This window comes from Emys orbicularis, chromosome 8, assembly GCF_028017835.1.
Source record: "Emys orbicularis isolate rEmyOrb1 chromosome 8, rEmyOrb1.hap1, whole genome shotgun sequence".
NCBI lineage: Eukaryota > Metazoa > Chordata > Testudines > Emydidae > Emys > Emys orbicularis.
Genome location: NC_088690.1, coordinates 66,390,934 through 66,413,827, shown reverse-complemented (window position 1 = coordinate 66,413,827; position 22,894 = coordinate 66,390,934). Strand labels below are relative to the sequence as shown.

The window sequence follows — 22,894 nt, the reverse complement described above, 5'->3', positions numbered from 1 at the left end:
CATTTCTCAACGTTAAGTGTCTGCTATCTAGCCAACAGGTCAAGTCCTGGCATTTAATATGCTGTAAGTGTATCTTCCAGTGAAGTTTGACAGCCATTAAAGCCAGTATACCCGGCATTTTCAAAGTACATTTTACAGCACTAAGATCAGATAAAAGTTTAGCTGCATTAAAGACATGTTCAAACACATTCACATTCATACATGGCCTTAAGATATTTCATCAATGTACCTTTATTAGATGTTTGGCAACTGCCAGGATGTCAACAAGAAGTAAATGTTGGGAAACAAAATGCTAAGGAAAACATAATCCCAACTATACATATAAAATGATGGGGTCTAAATTAGCTGTTACCACTCAAGAAAGAGATCTTGGAGTCACTGTGGATAGTTCTCTGAAACCATTCACTCAATGTGCAGCGGCAGTCAAAAAAGCGAACAGAACATTGGGAATCATTGAAAAGGGATAGATAAGACAGAAAATATCATATTGCCTTTATAGAAATCCATGGTATTCCCACATCTTGAATACTGTGTGCAGATGTGGTCGCCCCATCTCAAAAAAGATATATTGGAATTGGAAATGATTCAGAAAAGGTATGGAACAGCTTCTGTATTAGGAGAGATTAATAAAACTGGGACTTTTCAGCTCGGAAGAGACGACTCAGGGGGGATATGATAGGGGTCTATAAAATCATGACTGGTGTGGAGGAAGTAAATAAGGAAGTGTTATTTACTCCTACTCATAACACAAGAACTAGGGGCCGCCAAATGAAATTAATAGGCAGAAGGCTTAAAACAAACAAAAGGAAGTATTTTTTCACACAACGCACAGTCAACCTGTGGAACTCTTTGCCAGAGGATGTTGTGAAGGTCAAGACTATAACAGGGTTCAAAAAAGAACTAGATAAATTCATGGAGGATAGGTCCAACAATGGCTATTAGCCAGGATGGGCAGGGATGGTGTCCCTAGCCTCTGTTTGCCAGAAACTGAGAATGGGCGACACGGATCGATCAATTGATGATTACCTGTTCTGTTCATTCCCGCTGAGACAAGTGGCATTGGCCACTGTTGGAAGACAGGATACTGGGCTAGATAGCTCTTTGGTCTGACCCAGTGTGGCCACTCTTATGTTCTTATGAATTTCAGGACAACTTTGAAGAGATATTTGAGTACACTGCCCAGATTACAACAACTTCTCATTAAAAGAAATGTACACTATCTTCTATACTAAACAAATGCTTATTTTTCAAATTGTAATAGAACTCATAGTAGGTTAGGTGATTTCTAAACAGATGGAGTTATAGTTTCTCCCATGAAGAGCATATCAAAATATGTATCTGAAACCTAAATTAAGATATGTAAGAACATTTTTAATATGAAACTATCTTCTCTGAAGAAAAAAGAAACTGTTCTACTCCACGGAACCTGGTTAATCTTATTTTATATAAAGCCGATCCCTTAAAAGGTCACTCATCAACTTTGAAGGGGCATGTACCTTACCATGCCTCATCTATGTGGGAGGATTTTTTTTTTTTTAAATGTATACACATTATAAATAGTTCTTGATTCTGAAGATCACTGGCTGACAAACTTTATTAAGCTTGCTATTATCGTACCGAAAATCTGAAATCCAAGGGCATTACTTTACAATCAAAGGGGAATTATTCCTGCTGGAGTTTTTTTTTGGGGGGGGGGGAGGAGGGGGGAAGAGAGCTCTAGCTCTAGTTACCCTTTCCATGTTTATTTTAAAAAACGTTTTTAGAGTTTTGTGCTAAGCCATTCATATTATATTAAAAGCATAATGAGCTATTTCACAATTCCCAACCAACTGAATGCACAACCACCTAAGGCCAAGTGTCATCAGCTAATCAGAAAAAAAGCAGTATGCATTCTATTTTAAATTATATTTCTTTAGATTTAAAATATAAAAAGATGCCTATCCAAGGCTCTAGACGCCTTGATACAATAAACCCCAGAAGCATTAAAGTAATCATTTTAACAGGAACACTGCGAACCAGCCACTTACAGAAACTCCTTTCTATTCCTTTATTGTTTTTGGAAACACTCCCAGCCCTTTCCAAACACCTTAAAAGATGTCTTTGGCAGCATGCGCAGAAATTCACCAATCTCAAGCTATATTGGACCCCGGGGAGTGAAGCAAGTTCCAGTATCTTGAAGCCTTCACAGAATGCCCTGCCTGCTGTTCCCACTCTTTAACGACAGGGATCCTGCTCAAGTGCCTCTGTTGACCACAGCTGTGGCAATATGGCCCTTGAAGACTGTTAATATTAAACAAATATCTTTGAGGGGCATTCCATGGAATTTCAACTTTTTCCTTCGGTCCATTACAGAAACTTTATATGTGGCCCAGTAATTCTGCTACACTATAATTTATGGGAATCCACAGAATAATTAATAATCCTGAATTCTTGGCAAAGATTGGAGAATAACTGTAAATGGTTATTTCCTCTCTATCTTCTTGTTCATTTGCCTTGAAGCTGAAATATTAGTCTTTTATTTATCCTTAGCAGCACTATGATGAAAAGGTAAACTAACACTTTTCCAGTTGTCTCTATGCAGATTAAGAAATACCACGCATACTTCTGAAAGTCCCTTTCATTCTTTTGATCCTGCAAATCAATGACTTGATACTCAATAACTAAAAATGAATAGATAGTGTTGGTTTTACGTTTAGTTATGACATTTTTATTAAATGGCTTTTAATTGCTTTTGTTTTCTCTCTTTGAATCTGTTGGTATTCATCAAGACAAAGATTTAAATATTAGCTGCCTAGTCTCATTTTAGTTGGAGGCACCATGCATCAGAGAGTGAGCTGCTGCTTCTCCACCTCACTTGACCAAAAGCCCTCACCATTAAAGGCATGAGCTCCAGGTATTAGGTCAACCTAATACCTAATCTTCCACCCATTACTACATTCTATACTCCTCCAGCCCCTTTTCCCCATATTTCAGCAGCTATTTTATTAGCAGTCCTGCTGCAATCAAGAAAACTCACACTGACTAAATACTTGGCTGGCAGCCAAAGGGGGCTGAAAGCAATGCTACCTGCATCTCCTTGCAGATTCAGTTGTACCCCAGCAAGACTCAGCCACCAACAACCCAAGAAATATTTTATACAAAAGTCTCTCATGCCATATAGTTAAATTCTAATTACCTCATGTTTTAGTTCAGCCACAGTTGTTGACAAATTGGAAACTAGCTGTGTCATGTTGGTCAGCTGTGCTTGTAGCAGTTGGATGGCTTCTGTTTGCCGCTGATCCTGTGTTTAAAAAAAGTTGGTTTATCCCCACTTAGTTCAATATGTGGGATTCTGCTAACATGTACCATACTATTTATCAAATTATAATTCCATTTTATCCACGAAGGCAACAGACACTACAGAGCCATAGGCTTATGAAAAATTCGCTTACATGCTGACTAAATACAAAGAAAACGTTTACAGTAGTTAGGAGATCTTATTCTATAATGCAGAAAGCTATTCTCTACACAGCACTTGAAACAGAGTAAAAGCAACATTTTAGCTGTGTCAGATTTCTGCATGAAAAGCTTTATTGAAAATCTTCAGCAGTTCTAAGAGTTCTAACGGCATCCAATAATCTTTTGTAATACTATACTATACATCCCACTATGATGCTTTCTAACTATTCCCTTCTGTAAAGTGCATTACAAAAATGAAACCAATGTATCTTATTTATGATAAGTTCATTAAATGGGATTTAACATGTGTTCAAATAGCAGTAGTTAAAAGACTTCCAGTGAAAGTCTGAATGCAATAATACTTGTGATACGTTGTTTAGAACTCTTAATTTTCCCCCTGAATTTCAACAGTTATCAGGGATAGGATATTTATATTGCTATGGTAAGTCACTTGTCAAGAACTACATTTTGACAAGATGATGCTTAAAATGCTTAAGGACCTAGTGGAAATAGGATGTTTAAAAAAAACCTTGTGTTTGAAGTCTAATTGCTTCTATTACCTTGCATTGCCAATTGCTCTGCAAACTACTTTAGTACATTTGGGGTAGGGAGACTACTGAATCAATTTAAAGCATGCTCAAGCAGTTTCAATTTTCACCCTCTAAATACATTAAGGAAGGTACAGCATATGTAAAAAAAAAAAAAAAAAAAAAACAAGTCTGAGGCAAAGCCTTATCTAATGTGGCTGATATATAAGACTTCCCAGTATACTTTTTTTCATCCACCTTCCTTGTGTATTGTGCTTTCTGGAGGCACTAGTGTAGCAAACAAAACTTTTGCTTAAACTTTCTCAAAAGAAATGTCACTTTTGGACCAAGACCTAGCCTGGAAGATTTCAGCTGAAATACATTTCAGAAGCTTTAAATTACTGAAAGCAGGGAGTTGGAATGGAAACTCTTACGCAACCATGACTATCTACAGGGGGTTCCCAGCCCCTCAAACACCTCTCACAGCATCTGTCAATTCATTCCTTTTCAAAGCAGGGTGACCTACATTTATAAGGACTGAAAATAGGAGTCCAAAAGAAGCAAGTAATCAGGTATGGATCTGTATAAACACAAGGTAAATTTTTCAAAAATGCTTATGTGATTTAGAAACAGAAGTGCTTAAATAATTTTTGAAAATGGGACTTGGAGGCCCTTCTGGAAAATGGTATCCATCGCCTTCAGATTACTTATACCAATTATTTATTTTTCTCGAAAAATAAATTTAAGAAATTAAGATGGAAAGGAAAGAGTCTGAGCTTCCCACTAATTTACAGAAAAAGAAAATCACCTAAAGTTTAATTACAGAACAATAATTACAAAGTGAAAAATGGGAGGACATTAAATAGAAAAATATCAAATATGCAGCTTTTACATAACTGTTTTAGAGTAACAAAACATGACTATTTCTAAAGATTTGTGCTCAATACAGTCACTAAACAAAAAGTTTAAAAATACTGACATTGTCCTTGTAAGCTTTTACACATTCTTGAGAATCTCTTGGTTAAGATATACTGTCACCTACTCCTAAAAAGAAGCAATTCGTACCTGCTCTTCTGCTATTCTTGAAGTGTTCTGAAGCTTTACTATAGTCTTATTGAAAGCCTTCTGCATTTCTTCCATTTGCTTTCGGTACCTATAAAATGAATTGGGTTCCATATTAAAGACTACAATTTCACAGACTGTCACCACAGCACCTTCCTCCATTCATCTAATACTAACTTCCTCTCTGCCCTCTCACCAGTTTTAGGGAGAAAACCCCTCTCCTTTGAAGTTTCCCACCGTCTGGAACAACTTTGCTGTTTTCCTGTCTTTATTCGTTTAATTCTCAGGTAACACTTTTTTAATATAATATAATATATAATATATAATATATAATATATAATATATAATATATAATATATAATATATAATATATAATATATGATATATGGAGATATACCTATCTCATAGAACTGGAAGGGACCCTGAAAGGTCATTGAGTCCAGCCCCCTGCCTTCATTAGCAGGACCATGTACTGATTTTGCCCCAGATCCTGAAGTGGCCCCCTCAAGGATTGAACTCACAACCCTGGGTTTAGCAGCCCAATGCTCAAACCACTGAGCCTGCTCCCCAGTGCATTCACCCTTCATACATTAGGGTGAATGCACTGCAAAAAGCTTTCAGTGTTGAGGCAGCAGCAAAAAGGAGAAATGCAAACATTTATAACTATAGCCTTTACTAAGAAAGGATTCTGTAATTAGTGTCTGACAAGAAGATTAACCAACCTTTACTCCCATACATGCATCAAAAATAACTACTATTGAATAGTATCAGAGGGGTAGCCGTGTTAGTTTGAATCTGTAAAAAGCAACAGAGGGTCCTGTGGCACCTTTAAGACTAACAGAAGTATTGGGAGCATAAGCTTTCGTGGGTAAGAACCTCACTTCTTCAGATGCAAGTAATGGAAATCTCCAGAGGTAGGTATAAATCAGTATGGAGATAACGAGGTTAGTTCAATCAGGGAGGGTGAGGTGCTCTGCTAGCAGTTGAGGTGTGAATAGTTATACTAACTTCATTAAAATCTGCAGGTTGTGTTCCCCTCCCTATCCATCTCTTTTTAAAACACAAACACAGGAGTTTAACATTATTGTATTAACCAAAAAGGAATTACAAGCCACCAAACTGTCGCACTTAGTAAGGGAAATTACTATAGGCCTGGATGCTTCTGCAACTGACTGAAGAGGCAGCAGGATCAGATCCTACTCTGGAAGGCTTGCAGAAGGATTAGTGCACATCCCCAGGCAATACATAAACTCCTTAAAAACGGAACACTGTATATTCTGCAGTAGAATATAAAATTCAGTGGCAGCCTGAAATAGGGAAAAATTCAGATACAGAAATCTAAACTTTTGGCAGCTTCTATCAATGGTCAGTTATTTCTCAATTGTCTGAAAAAAAAACTTTACATTGCTGATCAGTTACTCAAATACATGTTAGCATGTTGCCTACAGATTTTTCTAATCATCGGCTGAGTCGTGTTAAACACATTTTAGACATGATAAAGGTGGATTTTCATAATTTATTAGGAGTCTTACCTTTGACTAAGTTCTTCTAAATAGCGGCTGCTGAGAGACATGTTTACTTCCAGGGCTTTAATACGATTATTAAGTCTCATAAATACAGACTCCTTTTGATTAGACCCATGAACAAGATTTCCATTAGTATAACCTAGATCTGTGGAATTCTGCAATTCAGCATAGAAGTCTGTAGCCATTCTCTGCTGTCCACCAGAAACAGGAATAGCTAGAAAAGCTTCTTCAGTTGTTTGCTCATCATATTTTATTTCTGTTGATGCAGAAGATTCTACCACAGGAGACAGTACTTGCTTCTGCATTTCTGAAGCACTCACTTTTGCTTCCCCAACATCATTGCCTACTGTAGCCATTGTGTATTCAGGCTGTGGTACAGTCTCTGTAGGTTTTGAGAGGATTTGGACAGAATCTGTCTCTCTTGTGCTGATCTCCTTGAATTCACTGACAATGTTTGTTTCAGAGACCACAGCATGTTTCTCAGAAACAGAACTCTCAGCTCTCTTTTCTGCTTCAGTATGTATCTCAACACTATCCTCTTGGGAAATTATGTGGGAAGTTAACTGTGCTGCCTCATGTTTTGTAGGCTCCAAGGAGACCTCCATTGTAGATAATGGCTTAATTTCAGAAGTCACTTCTAAGGGGAGAGATTGAGAGACAGTCTGAGGATGACTGGGTTCCAATTCAATAGAATCTATAGTCTGGTTAGTGATATCCTCATGGAGTACACTGCTTAAGTCACTTGCAATAGTAGATCCAGGTACTCTCCCTGTAATTTCACTGTCTAGTTTCTCAGGCAGAGGCTCGTCTATTGAAACATGTAAAGATTCTGTTGGAACTGGCTGTGAATGCTGAATGGTAACAGAGTAATCCCCTGGCTTGCTCTCAGAAGTTTTGCTACGTTGCCGATGAACAGCTTCTGCAGCTGAACACCACTTATAGAGATATTCTGAAAAGCTAGAAATACAACAAACTGTCACCAGCTCACAGCAATAGATTTCTGTCTCAGATTCAAACCATGTTGATGTTTCTTCCTCTTGTTCATCACTAGGCAGCAGGGTCACCGTTGACTGACTTGCCTCCTCTTCATACTCTTGAACTAGCTGAACAATGGGGCTCTCCTTTGTTAATTCCAGGACTAATTGTTCCTTGATTAATTGTTCCTTATCTACTTGTGGTATCTCTGTAGTTACAAGCCTACAAACAGAAGTTAAAATAAGCACAGGATATAGCTTTGTAGGATATGGTGGTAGTTGTAAAAAAATGAATGCATGAAAGTGATGCTCAGGAAAGACTAATATCAGTTAATAAATGTCAGAAATAGTATAAGCAGGAGCCATTACAATTAAATAAATCACTTATTTATCTCTGCAATACATCTCAATCCTACTTGGTTTAATATCCCTGACTATTCCAGACATAGCCTTCTCTTGAACAAAAATTGAAAACTGTGCCAAATCACATAGTGGCTTTGTACCATGGACAAATGTCAATTTGGAGATCACTAAATTTATTTTCGTGTATCAGGATACATATTTTCTAGGTTGGTTCCTCAAACCGGAGACCCATAGAACAGTGTATCAATTGCACAGAACCTCGTCCTCCCTATTAGAGCCAGTTCTACATGGGACTGAGTAGAGGTAGCCTGCAACAATAAGGCAGAGCAGAAATCAGATCCAGAGAAACTTGACTAAGGGCTGGGAAGAAAGAGGAGGAGAAGAATTCCAGGCTTGGTTCCAAAGCAGACCTCAATTCCAAATTGTTGTAATTAATGGAGAAAGAATAAGTTGTCTGGAGTCTGATCTGAAGTGTCAATATGCCAAGCAAGTATTAAATTCCTTAATATTCAAAACTAAAACCCCTCAACAATGGCCTTCCTAGCCTCCAAAATATACAAGTTTCTTTGCAACAACAGCCAGCATGACACAGATGTATGGAGTGCAATTCACTTGTGATAAGCTAAGATATGAACCCAGGGCCCAGAAAAAAAGGAAGTGAATTAGTCTAATGTATTGTCTACTCTCTGGGCTGAATTTTTAGAAATTTTATATTTCCTAAGAATATTGTCCATTGTTTGTAAAACAATCTAATTACAGCCTATGGTTTTGTTCAACTGTTTCAGGGGTCACAAAAAACAGTTTGACCCAGAACCTTTGACTTCCTGTTTTAAAAAGAAAGGTACAATACAATGGTTTCATTGAGTCAAGCAAGAATTTAGCTTTCCCTGGAAAAATCAATCACTTTACACATATACTTTCATGCAGTGAAGACTATTGCAATACACAGTAACTACATTCTGAAAACTCTATCAACAAATATGAGAGACCTGAACCTCAAAGTATGTTAAAGTCAAGCCCAAGTACCTGTATAGGCAAGGTTTCAACCAATGCAAGTGTGTCTACATTAGGGTTTTCTAGTATAAACAAGGGCCTAAGTCTAGCAGTCTGATGCAGAAGATTTCTAGTCATGGCCAAGGTCTACCTCATTAGAACTAAATTTAACACACAAAATCACTTACTCTGGTGAAGGAAGAAGGGTTGGTTCAGGCAGTTTTGGTGCATCTGTTGAAGTGGCAGTGGCAGCAGCAACAGTGGTATTTTCAGACATACTGTTATTTCCTATTAAAGTATATGGAACCACAATCAAATTAGTATAAGCAGCTTCCTGAGAGCTGCATGAATACCACAAAAGTCAACAGGAAGGAAGCATAAAAATAGGTGAGAAAACAGGAAACATTAATACAGTATGCTCAAAAAACTGAATTCTCGTTAACCAGGCATATTTATTTTCCCTATAAACATTTGTTTAGTAGCATCAATGAACAAACTACACTAAATAAACAAGATACCGATTCTCTATGTTTACATTTAGATGAACTGGACACCTGTTGATGTGGTTTTGCATATGAAAAATGTGCTGAAGTATTTCTATGGAGAAGGAGGGGAGAAGAAAGATTTTTTAGTCTCTATAACTAAGGTTGTGGAAAGCTACAGGCTAAAGACCACATCAGGCAGATTTTGACACAAAGAACTGATATCTGGACTGGTATGCAGAACCCCATGTTATTTAATCTATCAAGAATAGCCACAGAAATCACAGTAGCATCTTTTCCCTAGTCAGGAGGGTGTGTTTATGGTGGCAGCACTACGGGGAAAGAAATCACAGAAAAGGAGAGAAAACACAGTAACTGTTGTTCAAAATGTGTTGCACATGTTCATCCCACTCTTGGTGTGTGTACACGCTGTACAGAGTCATTCGAAAATTTTCCCTCAGCGGTACCCACATGGTGAACTGGTAACGAGAGTGCTTCATTATGAATCAGATATTTTCTGTGATCTCAATAAATTGCCACATAAGAGTAGGCTTCGTAAGTCAAGGGCTGCATAGCAGGATCCAGGGCGGGAATAACGGAAGCCAGGGTGGCCATGTAAAGCTGTAGCTTTTTGAGATATCTGTTGAGTTGGGGTGCAGGTCTAAAATTAGACCTCCCTTGGCTTTCAGGATTAGAAACAAACAGGAATAGAACCCCTTCCCCCTGAGACACTACAGCGCCTCCTCTGTGGCTCCCACCCAAAGGAGACAACCTACTGGATGAGGAAACCCTTGAGAGAGTGGTCCCTGAAGAGAGAGGGGGAGGGAGGGGTAGAAACAAATTGCACAGAACTTAAGACCCATTGGTCTGAAGTAGGCAGGGACCAAGCACTAAGAAGTTGTAAACTGGTATGGCGTCCTTGAGCCACCCATCAAAATGCCTGTTTAGCAACCCCTGGGTGTCTAGATCAGGGGTGGGCAAACTACGGCCCGCAGGCCGGATCCGGTCCCTCAGGGCTTTGGATTCAGCCTGCGGGATTGGCCCCTGCGCTGCTCTCAGAAGCGGACCCCGGGCGGGAGGGCAGAGGGCTCCATGCGTTGCCCTTGCCTCCAGGCACTGCCCCCCCTTTCCCCCCTCCCCCCGCAGCTCCCATTGGCCAGGAACTGGGAACTGCTGCCAATGGGAGCTTCAGGGGAGATACCTGGAGGCATGGCAACGGCACCACACACGGAGACCTCTGCCCCCCCCCACCCCCAGGGGCCACAGAGCTTCCAGGAGCGGCACGGGGCTGGGGACAGGGCAGGCGTGCAGAGAGCCTGCCTTGGCCCTGGTGCGCACCGCTGCCACTCCAGAGCCGCTTTAGGTAAGCAGCACCGGGCCAGAGCCCGAACCCCTCCTGCACTCTGCCCCCAACTCCCTGCCCTAAGCTCCCTGCCTGCACCTCGCACCCCTCCTGCACTCCAACCCCCTGCCCTGAGTCCTCTGCTGCATCCTGCACCCCTGTGCACCCCAATTCCCTGTCCTGAGCCCACTCGTACACCCTGCACCCCTCCTGCACCCCAACCCCCTGCCCTGAGCTCCCTGCCGCACCCTGCACCCCAACCCCTTGCCGCACCCCTCCTGCACCCCAATCCCCTGCCCTGAGCCCCCTCCCACAGTCCGCACCCCTCCCTGCCCTGAGCCCCCCTGCACTCTGCACCCCAACCCCCTTTCCTGAACCCCCTCACACCCTGCACCCCTCCTCTGCCCCAATCCCTTGCCCTGAGCCCCTTCCTGCACACCGCACCCCCTCCCACACTCCACACCCCAACCCCCTGCCTCAGCCCTGCATACAATTTCCTCACCCAGATGTGGCCCTCGGTCCAAAAAGTTTGCCCACCCCTGGTCTAGATGGAGCAAGCATTGATGTAGAAGCTAAAGGACATAGCGGCTTGTGTCTATAACCTCTACTTTTCACTCTTTGCAGGTCCTGATGAGCAGCAGCGTAATGGTGGGTCTGCTGCGGGAGAAAGTTTCCTGGGTGGGACAGGAGCATACAATCCCAAAAACTTTAAAATAATTCCAGAATCTTTCCACTGATGGAGCTTAAAGTCTGTCTGCTCCAAAAAAGTGAGGACCCTTCAAAGTACGTCTTGAATTGTTTGTCGGACCTCACACGGAAACCCCAAGGACTGCAGGCAAGAGCTCCTGTGCATGGAAACTGCAAAAAAACTTAGCAGCCAAGTCTGTAACATCTAATTCAGCCTGCAGCAAACTTCAGTATGGATTGCCCCTCATCAACTAAAGAGAACATCTGTCTAGCATTCACCAGCAACATGTCCTTAATCTTTAACAAGAAGTCTCAAATGTTAAAATCATAATATTCCAAAAGAGATTGTTGGTTGGCAATCCTGAGTTGCAAAACCCACAGAAGCCCACAGCTCCTTGTGAACTGCCTCTGCCTTTCCTGGTACTAGGCCTAATACCAGACTGAGGACCAGGCAGCTCCTGGCAAGTAGACTCCCCATGCATCTCCAAGTACACAGAGAAGGAACAACTTGTGTAGGACATAGAAACTGGGGAAAATCCCCACAGGTTCCGAAAGGACCACTGAGCTGGTAGTGGGTCTCAGTGACTCCTTGGCTAGATGCCCAATCCCATTCCACCCAGAGGATCTCAAAGGCAACCCAGGGGAGTAACACCTATGTGGGGGATAGAGTGACTGGTTCCAAGGTTAGGAAAAGTAGGAACCAGTCTCTCATTCAGAGGACAGCGAATCACCCTCTGCCGACCAAGAGGGGTGCTGCCCGTGATGGTGTCTGAGACCAGTGCTGAGTTGGCAAAGAATGTAGAGAAGTCAACATTGCAGGCTTCCCCTTCGACAATACCGACGGGTAGGAAGTCTGAGGCACAGGAGGTTGTTGCAGTACCAAGTAATGCACCAATGACACTGACACCCCTCCATCTGCCAGTACCAGGAGCGCTATCTCCTGCACTGCCGTGGATAATGGTATCAATAGGCTCAGCAGATCTCTCGCTGCCACAACCACCTCTGGCCTGATCAATACTAAGATTGTCTTAGGTCATTGTGTGGTACTGCAGACATAGAAGGGGCCCTTTTGGTCCTGGACTCAATGGTACCTGCCTTGGTGCTAGAGTCAATGATGCCAGTTTCAGTCGTACCAGAGCAGAGGAGTGCTTAGGTTTCAGCTGTACTCTACTCCCTATACTTAGAAGATTTGGTGCTGGCCATCTTCCTCTCTCAGTGGTCTGTCTAGTGGTCTTATGCCTCTTTTTAGGTACTGGGGAGGGTGAGCAGTGCCAGGTCTTGGGCACGATAGGAAGTGCACTCCTAACTGACACCGAAGCACTCAGTGCCGATTCAGGACGGCTAAGTTCTAGCACAAAAGATACAGGGTTTGAACCCGGGTGACCGAGGCATCCTTAGTACTGAGAAATGGAAACCCCAAAACTGGGAACTGAAGGTAACTAATCGTATCCACGCTACAAAGGACTGATCAACTATAAAAATCTAGAAAATTATTTACTGTACAATGAATTTACAATGAGCACACAGAGCATTTGCTAGGGCAGCCAAGCAATTTTAACAACCATCACAGGCAGTAAGAAGGAAGTGAGGGGTCTCTGAGATAGCTGGGCCCTTTATACCAGCATGCGATGGAAGGGGTGCTCAAGCCACCTTGACTGATACCACTGAGGGAAGAGTTTCCGATGACTGTGCATGGGGCACATGCACTCTAAGTGATTGCACGTGTGCATTCCACTCTTGAACTACTCTGCACTCAGATCACCCAAAGTCCTTAGGAGGAATGAAGGTAGGAAACAAGGAATCTATAACATGTTTAAAATCCTGCATCTTTTAATAAATTAACAAATTATGCATTTAAGGAAATAACATTTACCTTCAGCTTCAGAAATCTCTTCGGTTTTTGCTCCAAGTATATTAGCAGCAATATTCACCATATTTAGAATGGCATCTAAACAAAAACATGACTGATCAGAGAGGACATGACCAGAAATCCTCACAGAAATTTGTACTATTATCTACCCATTCATTTGCATAGACTAACCTTGGATCCATCAATTTGTTTTTCCAGTCCAAACAAGTCATCTATTCCCTCCTACTCCCGCCTTATTTGTCTCATCATTAAAAAAAATGGTTGGGTTTTCTGCTTGACATAATTTCAAATATAGGTTTCTAGGTTATTTTGCAAAATTATGCCAAATCTTTACCAGTGGGGCTCTCAATTAAAAGGTTTATCCTGGCTTCCAACCATATTTAAAATAGGAAGTTGTAAATATACGTTTTATTTCAAGAATATATGTTGGCAGAAAAGTCAATTAAAATGTTTCCTAAACATGCTGCTAACATATTTCCTAAATAACATGGTGGTGGCAGTAAAGATCCTACTACAATTGAGGCAAAATGTTCCTCTTCCATCTGAGCTGAGAAACATTGTTCTTCACTTTTTCCATAAAAGCAACTATCAAAGTTGGTGGAAGGTTATTGATCTTTTTGTATCTATTGATTCAATACAGGTCCACAATGGATAAGAGATCTACTACAGACTGCAGAAAAGTTCAGAGAAGCAGAATTCCAGGTAAGAGTTTTTGTGATATTATTAGTATTGAATTGGTTTTCTACTCTTGAAACTTGTGCTTCCAGGTGGAAATCCCTCTAGCACTCAAAAAAATTCAGTCCTCTGAGTCAATGGTAGATTAAGCTCAACTGTCAGTGCCTCTATGTCCTCTAGAACATTTTCAGCTCAATGAGATAGAAGGAAAGAGTTCCCTGAGGTGAAAGCATAAATAAATGGCCCAAGTAGGCTAGAACCAAAAAAACCGCATTTTCATTTTTTACTCTGATTGCCTACCCATCCTATCAAGCGATATCTTTAAAGAACCAGAATTACTGAAAAGTATTTGGGTTTTGGTAAGATTGATTAGACTAGTGCTTTTGCAGTCTAAAAAGCTCAAGAGATCTACACTCCTGAACACCATGAATTTTATCTGTTCATTAAGGTTTTTATTCCATGCTTACCACTGTAGTTGCTAAATGCCTTATAAGAGATCATAACCAACATAAGTCAGCTCAGATCTGAAATCTGAACCAGATTCCTTGCGGCATGTAAAACAGAGGAAAGAGAGACAACTGAAGTTGCTCTGTGAATCTTCCAGATGATGAGAAGAGAAGGAGTGAGGGCACAAGAGCTACCTGCCCTGGTCAATATGGCCAGAGAGACTGCAAGACAGCTCTTATGATCATCCAAATCCCTAATCAGATTTCTGATGCTTCCCTCCTTACCCTTCATATAACTAGGGGTTCTACTGTTACATAGATATTAGCCTCACTACTTGAGATTAGAGATGGCATTGTACTAGATTGACTAAATGGAGGCCGCTTTTGTCACTCTTACGTTTGCCCAAGCGCAAGCCTCACAAAGGTTTTCAAAAAAAGGAATGCAGATTATCCCAGAGTACTGGTCAAATGGCAGTCTCAAAAACAGACTACTAGCCAAGACTAAGTAAGAGTTACTGAGTACTTAATGGCTATATAGTCACTGGTTTCTAAACAGACTTTGGCATACTAAACACACTCTAAAAACATATCTGACATCCATTAAAGAAAGTCACTGCACTTCTCACACCATCGAAGTTGTAGTCGTATTAAGTTACATACACCTGTATTTGCATATATAGCATTATATTTTAAAGTACTTTATCAACACTATTCTGGGTATGGGAAGCTCAAGACTAACGACTGGTAAAAGGATAAACGGGGCAGCATCAGGAAAACTAACATGCTGCTTCTTGAGTTGAAAGCCCAACATTATTTGGCACTTTAACATTTATTAATAGACTGCTGTTTGTTTGGGAATTTATTCCTTCCCACTAAGACATTGTGCAACATTCCTGGCCATGACCTTTTCATACTTAAGCCACAGCTACATTCTAGGAAAAACTGAAAGCAAGCATTACAAACTTGTACAGTGTGGGATTAAAAAAAATGCTTGCCCATGCAGATACAAGACTACTAACCTGTTTGAGCACTATGCAGAAGTAATATTCATTGTGCATGCAGAAGCTAGATCACTAACCTTGATAGACAGGAACAAGCTCAATGAGGCAACAATTATTCTAGAAGCGTAGGATGACTGGTGCTATTATCTTAAAATAATGCAGTTGAAGTTGAGGACTCCCATTAAAACTGAAGTAGTGCCATGACTAGTCACCTTAGTTCACTAAATCTCACTTATTTTCAGAAGATTAGGTACAGTCACCCAGATTAAATGAAACTGGTTAAAGAGGAAGAATGTGAGAAGTGCCTGAGCCATCAGCTCCCTCAAAAGCAGACTGGTTTAAGAACGGATAAAGAAGCTATGCTATGCAGATAAAGACTTTGGCTCAGAGACATATAGTGGTTCTCTATCCTTTCCCTTTAGCCAGGTGCTCAGGCAACTCTATCCTCTTTAATAATCAAGGTTCTACTGCACTGTTAACAAAACAATTAAGACTTTAAAAAAAGAGTCACATTCAACTTTTCATTTACTTAAGTTAACATACTTATTGCTCTGATGCTAAGAGAAAAGGACTGAGTAAAATTTTCAAAAATGCTTTTAAGTATTTTAGGAGTTTAAGTCTTATTTACAAAAAAGAGACTGAGGCACTTCGTCTCAGTCTGCTCCTAAGGCATTTAGGAGTTTGAAAAATTTTGCCCTAAATCTGAATTATTACAAAAGCATGATTTTTCCCATTATTCAATGAAATAAATGTGTCACAATAAAGTGGAATCTCACTTTCACATAAAATAAACCATTTTATTACTAGACAGCATTATGAAAGTGTTCTGAGAAACATGCAATTATACTCACTAGTAGCAGAGCCAAGGAGATTTTTTGAAGATTTTTCTTCCCCTGTATTGTAATCCAATGGATAATCTGTTTAAAATGAAAGAAAATATTGCTGCAACAATAGAAAGTTACATGCCTTATGAACAGTGAAAATACACCTCAAGGTCTAGGGTTTGCATTATATGCAAAGAGTCTGACAAAGTAAAAATAAACTTCAATTTTAGTTTGTCCTAGTTACTGTAAATCGGGGTTAAAAGGACACTGATATTGTCAAAGAGCTCACTGGAGTATCAGGTTGTAGGCACTGAAGCCAGAGGAGTCTAGAACCTCAGATCTCTTCTCTTGCCCCCCCCCCCCTTAACCCAGGAAATAAAGGCACAGCAAACCACAAATCTGGTTAAAAAATGGGTTTCAACAAGACACGGGAAGCACAAAACATGGGCATCCCTTTCAGGGCTGACTGCAAGGCAAGAGAAACACCTCTTGAAGTCTCTGCAAGCCTCAGGGCCTGAGAGTCCTGGCAAGGGACGGTGGACTCCGGGGACATGGGAGCAAGCTATTAGCGATTTACAATAAATCTTAAGCTAGGCTAAGGAAATGTCTAAGCCTGAAGACACGACAGGATGAGTTCCATTATCTCTCTGCAGCGACCAAGAAGGAACTGAGACAGTTGAGGGGTGCAGTCCCTTTATATAAACTACAGATAGTGCTTTTTAAGGCAGTTCTGCAGGTTCAGAAGGAAGCTCTTGCAGGAAACTCCTATGAAGTAAGCTGACTAGATTTTCAAAGTGAAAAACAAACATTTCTGATTGGGGAGGGGAGTGAAGAAGCCGGAGCTACTCCCTGAATGTTTTGGAAGCCGGGATGTAGGAAGAGAAAGAGCATGCCCACACATTTCTATCTTCCTCAGCCAAGCAAAACCTCTTCCACACTTCTCTTCCCTTTAAGAATGAAAATGGGATGCTTCAGCACAAGGCTGAGTGAAAGTAGTCAATGTTTACTCCAAATACATTCTTGTTATTTTCTTTGTCTAATTTCCTTCACTGTATGTGCAAGACCAGCTTTGTGTCTTCCTTCCCTCACCGTTCTATCTTTCTCATTTACGTTCCTGTGTCTTGCCTCCTTTCAAAACTAAGCTCACTTTTGTTCCCCTCTGTCCTGCAAGAAGTCAGGGCTTGCATCTGAAGCAGAGGTAATCACAAGTATGGTTGCCAGCTCAGAGTGGGTCAGTAACCACCTGAAGTGAGAGCATGTCTGTCACCATGTGAATCTATGTGTGGATGAAGGATGGCTTGAGGATTCACAAAGGGAGAAGCATGCTCACAACATCCAAGGTGACAGGTCTGGGGAGGATGGCTGGAGGTGTATATATGCTCAGCCAGCCTACTGTAATTCTCACCAACTCAGACAGTAGTGCCCAGAAGTGAACAATCTGCAGAGGTTTATAATGAAGAACAGTAGGTTGTATAAGGCCTAATGGGATGTTCGAACAGGCCTTGAAAATGGGCACATTACTCAGATTCATAGACTAAGGCCGGAAGGAACCATCGTATCATCACAAACCACAGTACCTCACCCACCCACTCCTGTAATAGGCTTATAACCTTTAGCACATTCCTAATTTTCTGGCAGATTTTACCACTTTAAGGATTATTTTAGTTTATCTTTATCCTTAACTTCAGAATAAAACATTCAGCACAGGTAGGGGAAAAATGCTAGCTATCACCAAGTACAGAAGGTATGTTTGATGACTAACAAGCATCAGTTACTTCTGTTTGCTTACCATAGTCTTCATCAAACAGCTCTTGTCGTTCTGATTGGTATTGGGAGTCAGCAATTTCTTCATATTCTTCAACCATACTAGTGCCAAACACCCTATAAACATTTAATTAAAACTGAGTGCAAAAATCTAATTGCTGTACTTACTGCCATAAATATGTATTACGTAAGCAATGCTTGTCCTTGGTTAGCCAGTCAGCAAACTGACACCTTCCATAAGCTGACCAAACTCACTTCCAAAAAATAATTTGTTAGCACTCTGCAAGTGTTGCATTTAGAACCAAATCCTGTCGCTAACTCCTCCAAAACATTTCCAAAAAATAATACCTTTTCCACATCTATACAACTGGAACTTTCATTCAGACCCTTATCCTTAGTCTTGATTACTGCATGCTCCTCCTCTGGCCTCCCTGATGCACACAGTCCCATCCTCTTCCCCACTTCCATTCAAAATGCAGATTCTAAGACCACATTCTTTGCTCAACAGTGACCATGTCATTTGATTTTTGAATCCCTCCACTGGCTCCTTGTTTTCCTACACTATCTTCTAGTTTCTTGTCCTCATGTTCAAGGCTAACTCAAAGGCCATGGTGTATGGTTCTGGCTTACAGTGCCAGAGGTCCCAGGTTCAAAGATTGGGAAAATGAAAATCCTAAGGATTAGGAGACTTTAAGGGGGTGTGAGGGGCTGTTGCTTGTACCTTTGAGTTATCTAGGGCTAGATTCACAAAGAAAAATTCATTGGGCAAGAGAGAACCTGCAAACATGGGACTGACTCTATAGACTGGTGGTTAGAACACTCACCTGAGAAGTGGAAGACCCAAAATCCAGTCCCCCTGCTCAAATGACTTTTTAAAATTATTTATCCATAGTGGAACAGCTTCAACAGGAGACATTGAGGGAGCCCCATATCAGAATAACCCACAGCCCAGTGATTAGGACATGCACCTGAGTGGTGCATCACTATGCAGCAGCTAATCTATGTAACCTGTTGATCTTATAAGCAAACACTCCACTAATGAATTTCAAAAAGAATAAAGCTACTGAAAGCTCAAATTTGCGTTTTCCAGTTGTCACTAGAAAACATTATTGCAGTGATGCAAAAGTAGCTAAAGAAAACTTTCAGCTGAAGTGTTTCATTCTATATTACCTTATAAGGCTTAGAGGACAAAAGTGTTCTGATCCAAAATGTGATACCAACTCCACCTAAAGAATAAGAAGTATTCAAAATGGAAGAACAGCAAAGAACCATCAAGTTAAACCTCCATTCAACATATCCATACAGTTTTCAATCTGCAAGTTAGATTTATGTAAGTGATGTGCAGATTGCTCATTACAGAAAGGTTCTTGGAAAGCTTTATTCTTGCCATGCATTAACATGCCGAGCCACAGATTATACCCAAGCCCTATGCATTCAACATTCAGAAAGGAGGTTGCTAACCTTTATGTACTTGATGAACATCTGAAGCAAGAGAAAGGAAAAGAAAAAAAAAAAAGATGTCAGTACAAAGGCCATGCCACAGGCAACTAGATTTTTTTTTTTTAAATAAGTACTATAAAATGCACAAAGAAATAAGATGCGAAGGATAAAGCTGCAATACTACATAGTTTGCTTTAGGTAAACCTAGATTTATTTTAGCCCTCAATTTGCAGACAGAAAGGAACAACATGCACGGAAATCTTTGTTTCTATTAATCGAAAGATATAGCCAGATTCCAAATTTTCTGTTATAGAATGATAAAAAATTTGATATGCCAGACACAGAATATTGAAATGAATTAAGCTAAATAAATGTGATGATTATTAAGTTGGGGTGGGGGGGAAGCATTAAACAGCCTACTGAAAGATGAGAACTTTTAGAAGAAACATTTAGTATGTACTTTATACATACTGTAACTGTTCTAATTTCAACATAACATGTTCTGTTTTACAGAAATATTTCTAGGGGAAGATAGGTGATAGAACAGCTGAAGATCCAATGGGAAAGTTTTAGCCACTACTATATTTGTAACATGCTAGCAAACTATATTCGATATTATAAAAGCCAATACACTCCAAGAACAATTAGTACTTTTAAGATTTCATGGTTTTTGGACCATAATATTTAAGGCAGAACATTACATACAAGAGATTTTTAAAATTCTATAGCATCTAGCACACTTTTGGTACTTTACTAACAGATAAAGTCACAGTTCTGGCTATACTGATTAGGCTATTAATTCAGCCAGCAGGCAGAGCAAAAAGTCTTTATCTTGTCATTTTACAGACTCATGCAAGATTTTTTGGGGGTGTAATTATGCAATTAACAGTTGAAGAGTAAAAGATGTGGATAGTTATTATCATAGATTACAAGTTAAATCACTCCCACATCATTAGGAAAATAGATTGCTTAATTTTATAGTATAAGCCAATTTTTACAGAAATTCAGCGATTTCAAGTGATTGTGTTTTCTTGGACGGTGCCAAAGTTTAATTTTTGGAAAAAAATTAATAGTATTGTGATAGAATTTAAAAAAGGGTATAAAATAAATTACCATGATAACATTAAAAAGATACACTACAACTTTAACCAACTATAATCTAAACACAGGTTCAAAGGAGAGAGAGAGAGAGAGAGAGAGAGAGAATGCTAAATGAAGGCTAGTATGCTTCAAATTATTTTTTTTTAAAGAGGGACGGGGGAGATTAGCAAATCAAAATCCACACTGATTCCATTCAAGTTGTGTTACTCCAGAAAGCACTGCAGTACAAGTATATTTGAATTGAAGTTAGGGAATGGAAAAAAAAAAAAAAAAAATCAAATGAAAATAGAAAGCTGGCCTCAGATTTAATGTTTACTTATGACATTGTTACATGCTCACTTTTATTAGTGAAAACAAACATTAAGCATGCCAATGCATCAAATGATGTTGTTTTGGATGCTCAGATGAGATGTTAACTAGAGAAAAAAAACTGTTCTAAACAAAATCAAAAAGCAAGTATTTGGAAGCAATAGTATCCTTTTCAGAACAAAAGCAACTTGCAATTGTACCAATGCATTCTCTTCATTAACTATGAGAGGATTTCTAAATAGGCTAGATTTCACATGTTTTCCTGAAATCTTAAATAAAGTATTCTCAATGCAAAACAAGCCTCTGTGAATTTATCAATTATTAAATTGTGGCTCCAGCAACAGTAAGCCTAAATAATTCAAAGGAATTAGCGTATGTGACAGTTACAGCTCAAGAACTCCACTATGAATACTATACTAGATATCAAAACTGAAGTTCTAAAATTTCAGATTTTAATGCATCATTATTTTTGTTTGAAGTTGTGTAGCAATACAGGTCTGTCGCATCTTACGCGCATTTAACATGCGCAATTTCAACTTTACGCGGTCAGCAAAAACAAGAAACAAAAAACAAAAAAGAGAAAAACTATTTTAATACTATACCTGTAGTGCGGGCGATTTCGCCCACCATTGAACTCAATGGGATTTTGGCTATACGCGGTTTTCGCTTTACGCGCTAACCACGGAACGGAACCCCCGCGTAAGATGAGACAGACCTGTATAAAGTAAAAACTGCTGAGGAAGTGTATAATTGCTAGAGTATAGGTTAAACCGTAGAGATACAGAATAAACTACCGCAGGTAATATGAACCTGTGGAAATATGCACCACATGTGTATTGGTATGTATTGTACTTATAAAGAAAATAAAAGTTCTGAGAACATTTCGCTTCATTAAACCTAAAAAGCAAAGTAAAACATTGGCAGCCAAAACCAAACAAAGTTACAAAATCAGCTGCAGTTGAGAAAATTGATGCTAAAGTTATCAACCCCTCCTTAATACCCTCTTGTATTTGAATTAATCATGGTATGTCAGTAAACAAAAATTCAGATTGCTAACTGAGCAAGGACTTTTCAACCCAGGTTTGAACAGACTCAAGTAACATTGTATTGGTGACTCATGCGGAAGTCATCCTTCAAAAAAAATTTGTACATTAAAAGTGAGAATGGTTGCATTCAGTGCACATTAAAAATATTACCTTAACGTATTTTGCATACATCTGTTCATCCAAAGGAAAGCTTTGGACAATTCTCTCATCTCTAGCATGAAAAGTACCTAATTTAATCCATTTATTTGTTGGGTACCTGGAAAATATCAAAATGTTGACTTTTTTAAAAAAGCAGAGAATCATCAAGATTTTTTTCATAATTTTAATATTCTTTGAATAATTAATTCTTTTAAAAAAATCAGTATTTCATTTTAATAATATTTTTCCCAATTCTTTTTTCATAACTTCAATATTCCTTGTTTAGCCATTCTAGGAAACTCTAAACTGAAATCAATCCTGCTTCCATAATGTCGATACAATTATTAAAGGATTATGCACAAGGCCTGTGTTGCTGGGCACTGATTTTTAAATCCAAACAAAATATATTGAAGTATTTGCTTTGAAAAGGAAAAATGGTCTGGATGTTGCAAAATAAAGAAGTTTGCCAGTCCCAAATTCAACAGAACATCATTGTTCTTTTAGCAAAAGAGACTCTAAACCATTAGATAAAACACTGCTGTTAAAGTATCATACTCAATGATGGCAGAATTAATCCCAGTTCAGTTACTAAATTACTGAGATTCCAAGCATTTCAAAATACTTACAGTCTATAGCAAAGTTTTTTTCATGCTCGGGGATGATTTTGGCTAAGGACTTGCTAACTTAAGAACAAGTTAACTGAATATATAGTTTACAAACATGTTAATACCTACTTTAGTATTGCAATAAAGTGTGTGCGTCTGCTTTTTACTACAGACTGCTTTAGATGCATATATAGCTATAAGTGTTGCCCTCATTTAAGTAGCTGGAGGTTAGGGGAGAGAGAGAACATGACAGATACAAAGTTTGGAATTTTGAAACATGA

The 22,894-nt window shown here is 39.5% G+C and overlaps 1 protein-coding gene across 1 annotated transcript in view; it reads right to left on the bottom strand.

Moving 5' to 3' along the window:
- The window catches only part of SUCO (SUN domain containing ossification factor), a 72,378-nt gene that overhangs the window by 5,738 nt on the left and 43,746 nt on the right, over nt 1-22,894 (bottom strand). Inside the window, exons 11-20 of the mRNA XM_065409617.1 lie at nt 22,021-22,126; nt 19,436-19,456; nt 19,145-19,200; nt 18,000-18,091; nt 16,238-16,303; nt 13,268-13,342; nt 9,072-9,171; nt 6,560-7,750; nt 5,031-5,118; nt 3,176-3,280 (exon numbers count right to left, since the gene is read on the bottom strand). Coding sequence (XP_065265689.1) covers nt 3,176-3,280; nt 5,031-5,118; nt 6,560-7,750; nt 9,072-9,171; nt 13,268-13,342; nt 16,238-16,303; nt 18,000-18,091; nt 19,145-19,200; nt 19,436-19,456; nt 22,021-22,126 — 1,900 coding nt within the window. The remainder of the gene's footprint in view (nt 1-3,175; nt 3,281-5,030; nt 5,119-6,559; nt 7,751-9,071; nt 9,172-13,267; nt 13,343-16,237; nt 16,304-17,999; nt 18,092-19,144; nt 19,201-19,435; nt 19,457-22,020; nt 22,127-22,894) is intronic.